The 13,263-nt window shown below is 46.6% G+C and overlaps 1 protein-coding gene and 1 long non-coding RNA gene across 2 annotated transcripts in view; one reads left to right on the top strand and one right to left on the bottom strand.

Annotated features, from left to right (window-relative positions):
• The window catches only part of SLC1A2 (solute carrier family 1 member 2), a 192,731-nt gene that overhangs the window by 87,098 nt on the left and 92,370 nt on the right, over nt 1-13,263 (top strand). The window contains 1 exon segment of the mRNA XM_068125411.2: nt 11,633-11,886. Coding sequence (XP_067981512.2) covers nt 11,633-11,886 — 254 coding nt within the window.
• LOC144893346 (uncharacterized) lies at nt 3,935-4,212 on the bottom strand. Its single transcript, XR_013624425.1, has 2 exons — nt 4,084-4,212; nt 3,935-3,976 (listed from the first exon to the last, which is right to left on the bottom strand). It is a non-coding gene; the product is annotated as an uncharacterized LOC144893346 (long non-coding RNA).

The raw sequence follows: 13,263 nt of genomic DNA, 5'->3' as shown, positions 1-13,263 counted from the left end.
TCTTGTCTTTGCGCCATTGTGTTATGTTTCGCACACTGTCAAAGCGTCTTTAGGGCTTCCTGGAAAGCGCTATACGAAACAAATCCATTATCAGTAGTACAGGTCAGTCGGTCCATCCGTAGAGGTCAGTGTGGCGAATTACCCTGCCAGCACAGGTCCGGAAACTACCGGGTACGTCGTCCCCAAATCCGGAGTCCCCTGCGTCGGAGTAGCCGCTGGAGGCTGGTGTCGGAGGGGCACCTCAGTGCCCTCACCGCTTCAGGCAGGGGTGTATCAGGCGAAGGGAGGGACGGCAGATGTTCTCTAGGCGCACTCATAGCCTGGTTAGCAAACATGTCCGATACTGGCAGACGATGAGCCTGTGGGTCACAATAGTCTAGTCTCACAGGCCTATGTGCTGGATAAGGTGTACCTTTGCGATATGCAACTCATTACATAAGGTGTACCTTGTCGAAGAGCGAATGTCCATTCGTCGCAATGCAACGCATTTCAGGCAGATGTGTCGATGTGGAAGATGTGTAAACCAGTAAGCCATGTCTATTCGTCGCAAGGCAACACATTACAGGAAGATGTGTCGATGTGGAAGATGTGTAAATCAGTAAGCCTCTTTACAGTAAGCTGTAACAGTAAGTAAGATTACATGACAGGAGGCCATGACAGTGTAAGTCAATTACAGTAAGTCTGTACTGGCCTAGGAGTTGTAACAGTAAGTAAGATTACATGACAGGAGGCCATTACAGTAAGTCCATTACAGTAAGTCTGTACCTGCCTTGGCTCCCAAGGGTACATGGTCGATCCACATTAGATCCATGTCATGGAATTGCCGAGGGAGAGAACCGACGAGAGCCATAACGAGAGTTACGCGATACCCCAGAGTCCCCCTGTTTTGAAATCACGAGACTCGAGCGCTCTCTGACGGCAGCGCGTACGAATTACAAGCTCCGGCAAATAGTTTCAAGCAAAACGTTTGCCACGAGTGCCCTCTGTAGGCTGCCCGAACGACCGGCATGGCAGTTACGACGACGCACAAAACGACCGAAAAGCGCCTTCCCAGCGAAGCGCGCAGAATCTCCCGACCTGCAGCACAGCGCGCAGAGGATCGGAGAAGATCGGCTATACCGGCTACCGTCCCGGAGGGATTGTCCCGGAGAGAAAACGTCGAGATCGAGAAATGGAAAACGTCCCGGATGGATCGACATCCAAGAGAATGGCCCGGATGGATGGATCGACATCCAAGAGGATGGCCCGGATGGATGGATCGACATCCAGGATGGCCCGGATGGATAGATCGACATCCAAGAGGATGGCCTGGATGGATGGATCGACAGCCAAGAGGATGGCCCGGATGGATTGATCGACATCCAAGAGGATGGCCCGGATGGATGGACCATCATCTCACCCCCTCACTCATCCATCCCCCCCCCCCCCCCCCCGTCGTGAAGTGTGAGATAACAGCCGCGCATCGCGCACCGAAGTCGAGCGACCTTCACAGTCTGGGTCAGAGGGAACGCAATCAGGCAGCGGCCGGGCGAGGCGTCTCGCAGTCTCGAAATGTGTGGAGGCGAGCCAGGAAAACCTGTCCTAGAAGCAACAAGCCCAGAGTCAAGGGCGATCTGGCGGGCCGGTGCCCACGTGGCTAGCTCAGGAGACGAGGGAGTCGGGCGCAACGCTCAATGTCACCGTGTCATGGGGTCACCGTGCACCCCCAAAGGCCCCGTGCCTTCTCGATTAACGGCATAAGTCCGCGATGTTGGCTAGTCGCCCTCGAAGGCCGCCACGTTATGACACGCACTTTCGGGCAGGGGCGGTCAGATTGAGTATTTCTGCTATCTGTAGAGGTACCCAGGTAGACGAACTCTGATGACGCAAGCGCGGGAAACAGTTAAATGGTGCTGTAAAGCAAACGCGTGATTTAGTCGATGACGTCATCAATTGGTTCGGGCGCGTGCGGGCGGGTTTGACGGCGAGTTCCAGCTGAGCGGTATCCCCAGACGGAGTAAAGTAGCACTCCGAAATCTAAAGTCTCGCGTCCATTGGGCAGCAGCATTCGAGCGGGCTCGAGATCGGTGTACGGAATACGAACCCGGCCGACGAGCGAAAAGTATTATCTAGGGCGCACCGCGTACGAGGGAAACCGAAAGTTGAGCTCGGCCCGTTGAACCAGTGCGGCTTCGCCGAGTCGAGAGGGCGAGCACGCCGAGTCGAGAGGGTGAGCACGCCGAGTCGAGAGGGCGAGCATGCTTGGCAGCGATAGACTGCACGACCTGAAGTAGCATCTCGTTTGTTTAGCTGTCGGGTCAAAGGATCGATTACATATCACGCCCTGAAGTAGCGTCTCGTTTGTTAGCTTTCGGGTCAGAGGATCGAATACATATCACGCCCTGAAGTAGCGTCTCGTTTGTTAGCTTTCGGGTCAAAGGATCGAATACATATCACGCCCTGAAGTAGCGTCTCGTTTGTTTAGCTTTCGGGTCAAAGGATCGAATACATATCACGCCCTGAAGTAGCGTCTCGTTTGTTTAGCTTTCGGGCCGTGTTTTGTCCGGAGTTTTAGACATAGTTAGTCATATAGAATACACATGGTATACGATCATCTATCATAAGCATAAGCCCGAGTGTCGTGAAAGGCTATGAAGGTCCCGCTCGACGTCCTTAGAAAGTCATCCGTGCTGCGACGAGTCCTCGCATGGTGCCAAGCGAGCCTCCATTGAGGCGATTCCGGGCAGCGGAGTTCGCCGGCCTCGTTGAGTAGCCACATGTAGGTGGGATTTCGACGAGCCGCGATCAGAATCGCCGGCCTCGCAGAGTGGTGCCCGCGAAGGGCGCAGTGCGCGATTTGCGCGTAGGAGGTGATTCCACCGTGCAGCGATTGATCGGGTTGTGCCCGTGATGGGGCAGCGCGCGATTCGCGCGTAGGTGGGATTTCGACGAACGGCGATCAGAATCGCCGGCCTCGCAGAGTGGTGCCCGCGAAGGGCGCAGTGCCCGAGCAGCCGGAGTGAGCCGGCCGTGTGAGGCACGGCGTGATTCCGACGAGCAGTGCGCGATTCGCGCGGAGGAGGTGGTTCCACCGAGAAGCGAGTGGTCAGGGTGAGCCGGCCGTGTGAGGCACGGCGTGATTCCGACGAGGAGTGCGCGATTCGCGCGGAGGAGGTGGTTCCACCGAGAAGCGAGTGGTCAGGGTGAGCCGGCCGTGTGAGGCACGGCGTGATTCCGACGAGCAGTGCGCGATTCGCGTGGAGGAGGTGGTTCCACCGAGAAGCGAGTGGTCAGGGTGAGCCGGCCGTGTGAGGCACGGCGTGATCCCGACGAGCAGTGCGCGATCCGCGCGGAGGAGGCGATTCCACCGAGCAGCGAGTGGTCGGAGTGTGCCGGCCCGCGTGGAGGCATGGCCGACATGGGAGTCGTGATCACTCGCGTGGGAATCTCATCTCGGGCCGAGGCACGCAAATCTAGGATGATTCTCTCGGACGGAGCCGTTAGCGTTTCGAGCAACCGAGGCTAGACTCGTACCTTCGGCGCCAAGCGGGTCCGTCGTTCCGACGGGGTTGCGGCCCAGGACATTTCCCAGTGGCCTCCTTCAGCAGGCGCCTTGCCGGAGTCCGTCATGCCTGCTCCGGCGTTCGGGCCTCAGGAGAGCAGTTTGCGTTTTGATGACGCGGTCCCGCAAAAGGCTTGCGAGGTCCCCATCGCATCCGGTCCTTTTGAGGCAGACCGGCGGCGAGAGTAGTCGGAGCTCCGTAGCTGGAGCTAGCTCGACGGGTCCTCCGCCGGTCATTCTTCTCCGAGGTGGGCCTCGCAGGAGCGCGGAGAATGTCGGGAACGCTCGTCTGTGATCTGCGTTCATCCGGCCATCGCAAGACTCGTGTCCCGCCATTTCCGAAGATCATAATTGAAATTAAGTGTTGTGAAAATCAACCAAATCCACAACTCGTCCCATAGATAGGTTTAATTTCAATTAGATCGTAACATCATCCTGTAAAATACACCATGCAACATATATGTCAGGATCAAGGCATCATATGAGAAAGATTGGATATATCAGTCAATGCAAGCAAGCCTAGAATATAAGTGGGTACGTACCATTCAATTCTACATGTCATTGTATAAAGTCGCAGGAGTGGCCTCGAGTCGCGGACGTCCCGAGGTCTTATAGACACCGCCCAGTGGTTTAAGTGAGCGTCACACCTGGGTTCAACTTACATTTTCACCACAACTATGTTATATCATTATTTTCTTGATATGAGCCTCATTATATGCTCCTATAACCTGGATACAAATAATTCAGTGACAAAAATGTGAAAATTTCATTCAGGTTAGGGGGAAAATCTTAATTCTTCATTCATAACACGAATGAAGGCCAGGGCCTTAGAGACCAGGCATAAATGTTGTTGTACTATGTTATATCATTATTTTCTTGATATGAGCCTCATTATATGCTCCGATATCTTGGTATCGGAGCATATTGATCCCGGAGTATTGTGTGACGATCCATTCTGGCTCTCTGGGTTAGAATGCGTGTGTACGATTGACCATATGTTTCGGCCTTTGGGACATGCTCATGGGACAGGCTTGTTGGACTGTGTGCGTTGGCCATGGGGTCAAAGTGCACATCCCAAGCTCCGTTTCAATGTTTGAATTTTTACCTTTTTTTAATTAAAACGAAAAAATGCATTCTGACCTTTTGGGTTCAGATTCATGTGTTTAGTTGGCCATGTGCTTCGGCCTCCAGGCTGAAGTACTTTCATGTGCTAGTTTGACAAGTTTGGCAAGCATACTTTGCCCGTGGGGCCGAGGTGCACTTCCTGGCTTTGTTGTAATATTTTTGTTTTTTTTAACCTTTTTATTGACAAGGTGCTGTCGTAATGAAAGCCAGTGAGCCAGAAACGTGTCCATGGATGGACTCCTTTCCCAAGAGGAAAAGTGGAGAAGTTTCTTCATCATCTCTACACCTCTTTTGCAAATGGTCCTGATAGCATAAGTGCTCTAATTCTTAGGATCTGTATTAAAGACAATGTCTCAGTCCCATCTTACTCTCTCTCTCTCTCTCTCTCTCTCTCTCTCTCTCTCTCTCTCTCTCTCTCTCTCTCTCTATCTCTCTATCTCTCTATCTCTCTCTCTCTCTCTCTCTCTCCTTTTTTTCACAGGTGCTTCTTGCATGGGCAACTTCATCCTACTTGGAAAGTTAGAAACCTAACTTCTATCCATAAGAAAGGTTCCAAAATGAATCCCGTCAATTACAGATTTATCAGTCTTGTTTCCATCATCAGCGAAGTCATGGAGTCCGTTATTGCAGTTGACCTCATACACTATCTCTTTTCTGGCTCACTAATCTCTGACAACCATTTTGGCTTTTGACCTGGCTATTCCACCTCGAATCTGTGTTTCCTTCTGACATAGCAGTGGATGGATGCTCTGAGCGAAATTAATCGGATATCATTCTGGGAATCGCAATCAATATGGCTATTCCTCCGATGTCTCTTGAGCGTTTGTGACTATCTGGCATCCAGCCTTGGTTTCTAAATTGTCTTCATTTTGTATTCAGGGCCCCCTGTTCAAGTGGTTGTCTGATTTCCTCTGTGAGCAGAGCGGGTGGCCCTTGATGGTGTCCTTTCCCTTGATCTTTCCCAGCCGGGGTTCCACAAGGAAGTCTAATTTGACCCCTTTTTTGGTGTGATATACAGTAGCTGTGCCTCAGGCTAGCTGTGCCTCAAGTAAAGTTTTCCTTACTGGATATAGCTCGCATTTACATTACTGCCCATGAGGGTAACCCCAAGTGGTGCTAAAATTGTGTATGTGGTCATCGAACCCATGTGCAGGCTGATACACCGCACATTCATCACAGCTTCACCACCACCAATTGAATGGACCCTTGCCAAGCGTGATGTAGCAAAAATACCCAGTTCCATGATCATAATGACAGTCAACAATTTGAGTGGAGCACTGTTCCAGTATATGTGGTGTATCCTCACATTTATGAGAAATCTAAATCATTTTTGGTGACAAATTTTAAGGTCTTAATGCAAACACACCTTGACTGTATTGCGACAACCTCTGATTGGGGTTTTCCGTCGTTGTTGACATTTTTTATTTTTTATTTTTTTTGTATACTGAATCGAGGTTCGTGAAAGAGCTAACATTTATTTCACAAACAAATCAACCAGACAAAAAATATATATATCAAAAGAGGGAGCGGAAGACAAGATGGGGAGAGGAGGGGAAGCACAAACACAACATTTGAGAGCAGGGACATCGGGAGATCTGTGGGAGGGAGAGGGCTTGGGGGGGAGGAGGCGTGGGAAGGAGGGGGGTGTGAGAAGTATAAAACACAAAGACACTGCAAGGACTTCCAGGAAAGAAGTTGGTATTTCAAAAAAGTGGATCGGGATGAAATTAGCGGGGGTAGAAAAGATCAAGGTTTTGGATGGGGGAAGATAAGAGATGGTGGTGAACAGCTGTTTTAAAGATCTGGAGGGTGGAGTGGGATTGAAGAGAGTGAGGGAGTTTGTTCCAGGGGCAGGAGAAAAGAGGAATGAAGGAGTGAAGGTGAGCAGAGAGTCTTGATTTTGGCAGTTTAACCATAAGAGGGTTGCAGGCAGATCTTGTGCGACCTGTAGGAATATTTGGGTGACAGAGCCCAGAGAGAGCTGGGGGGGCAAGGCCAGAGAGGAGTCGGTAGAAGACGGAAAGACCAGAAAGGCCCTTGGAGTTAGCTTTCTTCAATTATTTGAATTTCTTCAAATAATTAGCTTTATTAAAGCTTTAAGTTAGCTTTGAATTTCAATTTTGAATTTCTTCAACTATTGAATGACATGGACATCTAAATTGGCATCCATATCTTTGATTTGCTGATTTGACGATTCCAAAACCTTCGCCATACGTTTGGCTATGTGGTGCACAAAGGACCTCCTCTACATTAGACACACTCCTTCCTCACTAGATCTGAGTTCATTCCAAACACCAGGTGCAGGTCTCTTATGAATCAATTGTGGTATTCAATAAGGTACTTTGCCTCTCTCACCATTACCCTAAATTTGGCTATTAACTCTTCCAAACACAAATTGACTTGTTTAATAGAATGTACTAGTTCTCATGCTGCCATTACCTCATTCAACAAAGGATTTACAGTCTTCAAATTGGACCCACTAATTACTCAAGATCATCTGCTCATCGGCCGTTTGGTCATAACTGTTAAATAATTATAGGCCACACTAATCTCACCAGTAAAATAAACATTAACTAGAACGACACTCTTTGACATCGCGACGTCGACCAATATGCCTCCGCCCACATTATTACATCATTATAATACTTGTACCAAGTTTGCTTTAAATCCATTCAGCTGTTCTCCAGTTATCACATTTTTACCTGACATGAACTCTGACCTTTGACCGATTGACCCCAAAAGTTAAGCAGTTCATGTTTACATCATTATACATACCATTACCAAGTTTTAATTTAAATCCCTTCAGCTGTTCACAAGTCATCACATTTTTACCTGACATGACCTCTGACCTTTGACCTCGTGACCCCAAATTCTAATCAGTTAATTTTTACATCATTATACATACCTGTACCAGGTTTGAATTTGATAACTTCAGCCGTTCTCAAGTTATAGACCTATTACGGACTTTGACATTTGGCGTTTGCCCCCAAAATATATCAGTTAACCTTTACATCATTATACATCCCTGTACCAAGTTTGAATTAGATCACTTCAGCCGTTCTCAAGTTATAAACCTATAACACACTTTGACCTTTTGCGTTTGCCCCCAAAATATATTCAGTTAATCTTTACATCATTATACATACCTGTACCAAGTTTGAATTAGATCACTTCAGCCGTTCTCAAGTTATAGACCTATTACGGACTTTGACCTTTGACTTTTGACCTCTTTGCCTCAAAATATAATCAGTACATCTTTACATCATTATACATACCTGTATCAAGTTTGACTTCGATCACTTTAGCCGTTCTAAAGTTATTGACATATTACAGACTTTGACCTTTGACCTCTTGACTCCAAAATGTAATCAGTACATCGTTACATAATTATACATAAATGTACCAAATTTGGTCAGAATCCTCCCATCACTGGTTCACAAGTTATCACTGTAACAAGATTTTTACCTAACATGACCTCTGACCTTTAACCTCATGACCCCAAAATCTAATCAGTTCATCTATACCTCATTATACATACCTGCACCAAGTTTGACTAAGATCTCTTCAGCCATTCTCAAGTTATCGCGGTAACGAAAACCTATCACGGACGGACGGACGGATGGACGGACGGACAGACAGACAAGCTGAAAACATAATAATGTCTCTGGCGACTTCGTCATCTGAGGCATAACTAGTAAAACTGTATTTTTTCATCAACTTTGAACCTGGGATAGCTTGAACTGACTGTACGTACATTGTGTCATCCATACTATAATGTGTTGAAGGGCTGTTCTCGAGAAAGTTGACCTCCCTGCGGCCATGTCAGGGCCTCATTGTAGCATTCCCTTGCCAGACGTACGCTGTGACCTCACAGCCAATCACGCATATCCACAAGTGGAAAAGTGGAATACACAAGTGGAATAACGAGAACAGGATGAGATCCTCTTGCGTTTTCCTGACACCATTTAAAGTTTACACGTCCGCAACAGGATAGTACAGAGTTTCAGATTTATTGTGGAATACTCTGCAAAGCCTCGTTCCCACACTAGTTCCTTATTTCACATTGTTCATGCATGCCACCCTATATCTCATGCCACGTCACACCAAGCACATGCAATTAATCCAGGTAAGTCCCACATCCTCACAATTTATTTTCACAAGAACCATCAAGCAAACCTCGACATCAATTCAATCTATCAATTCAAATCAAGGTCACAAACCTCTATCAATCAATTCTTCAATCAACCTTGAGAAATCTTTTGTCATTTGAACTCAACCTGGCATTATTCTGGGCAGACTCTAACTCCAAACTGGCCTGTAAAGCCGGTCATAGGCTGGGCATTCTTTGCCAGGAAAAATCCTCCTTGGGTTATGCCGAACTTATCAGTCCCATCATTGGGGCCAGTGGACATGTCACCAGTGGACACATCATTTGATCAATGCACAATGAGCTGTTGTTCTCCCTTTAGTAAGGGAAACATATGAAAATCTGTTAACTAAATTGTTACCAAAAAATTTCTTCACCAATATGTTTGTAAAGGTGTGTAATAACATGTGTTAAAATGTTGAAGGTCAACTCCCGTGGGAAACCCAGAAAAAAAGCTGTTGAATTCGGGTACCGAAAAATTATTTTCGAGAATTTTTATTTTTTTAATCGGCCCTTAAGTAACTTATGAGGGGTCAAATAAGGGTTTTTCATGATTCTGAGTTGATTGTTAACATTTATATTTCACCACAGACACTCCTTTGTGGAAAAATAATTTCTAAATATATCATTTTCTACTTTGCAGGACATGGAGTCTAGCAATATGGATGAAGACGTTACTCCACCTGTGCTCAATTGCTTCATCTGTGCACGCTCGGATACACCAGCTGAAAGGCTCATACAGGCAACTCCAAAGGGATACTCAACTTTATTGAAACAAGCAGAAACTGTCGAAAATGTTACTGTTGTGGAACGTATGAAGGAGGCTCAAAAGGAAGGAAAACTGAGGTACCACCAGAAGTGTAAAAATGATCTGTACAACAACTTTGTTGCAACCACCAAGAAGTCAGCTCAAGCATCAAAGGCAGAGAAAGAGTCATCAAAGTTGAAGAGAAGACGCACTACTTGTGAGTTCAGTTCATCAACTGGCTGCAGTTCTAGAAGATCACAGTCAGTTGACCTCCTGTATAAGGATGTATGCATTCTTTGCAACCAACCAGCCCAGCTCTACAAAAATAATCCAGCACAAGCTAGAAAGAAATACAGAGTGCCAGATAATTTGACTGCAGATACACTGAAGGCAAGCTTGCTGAGGTGCTATTGCAGTTCACGAGCTGTAATTGTCATGGAGATTGCAGCAACCGGCGATGCAGCTGCAAGAAGAATGGGGTCACGTGCATCTCGGCCTGTGGAGTCTGTAATGGCATTACATGCAGAAACTGCAGTCATGATGTTGTTGAGTCTGAAGAAGACATAGACAATGACTGTTGAAACTTCTGACATTGTGAATGAGAAATAACTCTTGAGTATTATATATGTATGTGAAATAAAAGCTACTTTGTGTGTAAATGTAAAAGTGAAAATATAAATGTTAACAATCAACTCAGAATCATGAAAAACCCTTATTTGACCCCTCATAAGTTACTTAAGGGCCGATTAAAAAAAATAAAAATTCTCGAAAATAATTTTTCGGTACCCGAATTCAACAGCTTTTTTTCTGGGTTTCCCACGGGAGTTGAACTTCAACATTTTAACACATGTTATTACACACCTTTACAAACATATTGGTGAAGAAATTTTTTGGTAACAATTTAGTTAACAGATTTGTGAAATATCTCATAAAATGCCCTTACTACTTATAAACCAGTGCAACTGCATATCCCACTCCAGGTCACTTTTGGAAACCATGGAAGCCAAAACCCTGGAAATCATTGGAATCACCCATCAGGGGGCTGCTGCACAAGTTCTCCTGCATTTTCATCAGAGACTTGTTGATGATTGTCCGATCTTCCACCGTCTTTCCTCCTGCATTGCTCTTCATGGCCTTTCAGTCATCCACCTCCCCTAACCTCCGAGCTCTCCTAAAGTGAACAAGTTCCTCCAGCAACCCTCTCCGAACCAACCTTTCAGAGTTCAGGATTCTTGCTCACCTGGATTCCTTTGTCATCTTTTCCAATCCATGGAATATCACCTTCTTGCCTCAATATTGCAGCTCGCAGCTCAGGTGTCACTTTACATGAATGATTTTTTATTTATGACAACCTCGTTGCCAACATTGCATTTTTGTCCGTCCATTAACTTTGTCACTCAATTCCTGCTGAATTCTTGTTGTTTTGCTATTCCAGGACTGTAGCTCATTTTAGAATTATTTGTTTTCTCACTCTCGACTCGAAGAAGCTTGTTTTGCAAAACCTTAAATTGTTGTTCCAAATACATCGATTTTGTGTGATTTTGCAATGATTTATGAGTAATTATTTATTTATTTATGTTCAAGAAACTTCAATGGCAACAGGAGGCCATGAGGCCCATCAAGCATGCACAATGTTTGCCAACCTATGGTTGTTTGTGTGTTCTCTATCCTTTTAAATGCTGAGCATCAAGCAAGGAAGCTGCAGGTACCATTTATAGTCTTTGGCATGACTCGGGTTGGCATCGGGTTTGAAGCGCCCAACCGCTCAGACTCAGAGCGGACCCTCTCGCTATTACACCACTGAATCTGGTAAATGCATTGTTGCTCCTCAATTGTATCATTCAAAACAGGTTAAGCCACTGCAGGTAAAGTCATCGGGAAATGAATGTTGAGCTGGTGTAAAAATTTCCCAGATCGTAGCTAGTCATATTTTATGTGTTTACATTGATCAGATGCTCAAAGTGAACCTTCAAAACTGACGTTGCACCTAAATCTTCAGCTGCTGGAAAGCACATTGTTCATCGTTATTGCTGAACGACATAAATAATGCTTCTTTGTTGTGTTTCCACAGGTATGGCCAGTCTTGATGTAAAGGCCAGTGGCCACATAGGCACACGTGCCATAACTTACTACATGACTACCACCATCATGGCTGCCATTTTGGGAGTGATTCTTGTCCTCGCAATCCATCCTGGAAACCCTGAACTCAAAAAGCAATTAGGTGGAGAACAGGTCGTCTACCAAAAGGTCTCTTCACTGGACGCCTTCTTTGATCTTGTGCGAAACTTTTTCCCAGAGAACCTCGTCCAAGCTTGTTTCCAACAGGTAAGGTTTGGTGCTCCTATTGCCAATTACTAATTTTTTTATTTTTTTTTTAACCGAAATGACCGCTCACCAAATTTGTCGATTGAGTGTGCTACACTCACTCATCAGAACTACTTTATACAAAGCTGGTTGCAGCCACATATATTGTGTGATGCGTGTGCGCGTCCCTCCGTCTATTAGTAATTTGATCCTATTCTTAATTTGCAATTGGTCACTGGTTTTGACACCAATACCCAAATTTTTATTACGGACCCTCGGCATCAAAAACCTACATATATCGAACAAACAGTTTCAAATGGAGCACCTCGCCACCATTAGAACATTTAAATTTCATCAGATGTGGCAATAAATGCGAATTGTTGCTCCCAGCTTCGCGGCTTGATGACAGAAGACACCATTTGCATTTTTTCCGCCCCCATCCCTACCCCGTTGAGAATTCCGTGCGGGAATGAGCAACCTGGGAGTATAAATAATTCCAATATGTCTCATATCTAAAGTTACCAATGTCTTGTTGCGTAATTAAGTGCACGTATCTAGAAAGTGAGGATGATACCGGGAAACAAGTACCAGAGGAGAATGTTGGACAATCTGTCATATCTCATCCATGTCTTCTCTGTCGGAATATATATATATATTGTTGCGGTTTTGTAAATAAAGGCAACCCCCCCCCCCCCCCTCCCCCCATAGTTAGTTATACCACAACATGTAGCCTCGCTTACTTAGTTATTTCTTATTAAATGTGAAGTATAGTCTCCTTCCCAGTGTTAGTACGCGTTGAAGCAGGTAGAGTAATGGTAGGCCTCATTGCAGCCTGAAGTGCCGGGGTCATGGGAATAGGACAGGCCTTGCAGGCCCGAGGGAGGAGCTGGAGGACATGACCGGAGAGCAGCGAGCAGCCAATGGGACTGAAGGGAGTGGTCAATACGTTACAGCCAATGGGGGCTGAAGGGAGTGGCCGAGGGTGACCAATAAGGGGCTGTCACGACACGTGACTCCAGGCGGCCAATGGAGGCCCGTGGAACATTTGAGTGGGGCTCAGGGGGGGGGGGGGGTATAAAACCCGGCCCGGACCCCCGCTCTCTCTCTCTGGATTCTCTGGCTCGGCACTCTGAACTCTCTCTGCCCCGTCGCTCTCTCTGCCTGAACTCCCTGAATATACATGCGCTCTGCCTCGCTGACCTTGAGATACGCTCCTCGGATTCCTGCGATGTGCACGACCATGGTCAACGCCCCTGCCGCGAACATCCCCAGCTGCAGTGTCCTGGGGTTGGAGCGATCCTTGGGGGTATCTGCCAAACGAGCCCGTCCAAGCAAACTGCACGAGCGGCCGCACTTTGGGCGCATTCCCCTCATCCTCCCCTTCCCCGAACGAGTCTG

The sequence above is a fragment of the Myxine glutinosa genome, chromosome 8, assembly GCF_964187855.1.
Source record: "Myxine glutinosa chromosome 8, kmMyxGlut1.1, whole genome shotgun sequence".
Classification (NCBI taxonomy): domain Eukaryota; kingdom Metazoa; phylum Chordata; class Myxini; order Myxiniformes; family Myxinidae; genus Myxine; species Myxine glutinosa.
This window is presented reverse-complemented; position numbering and strand designations above follow the sequence as displayed.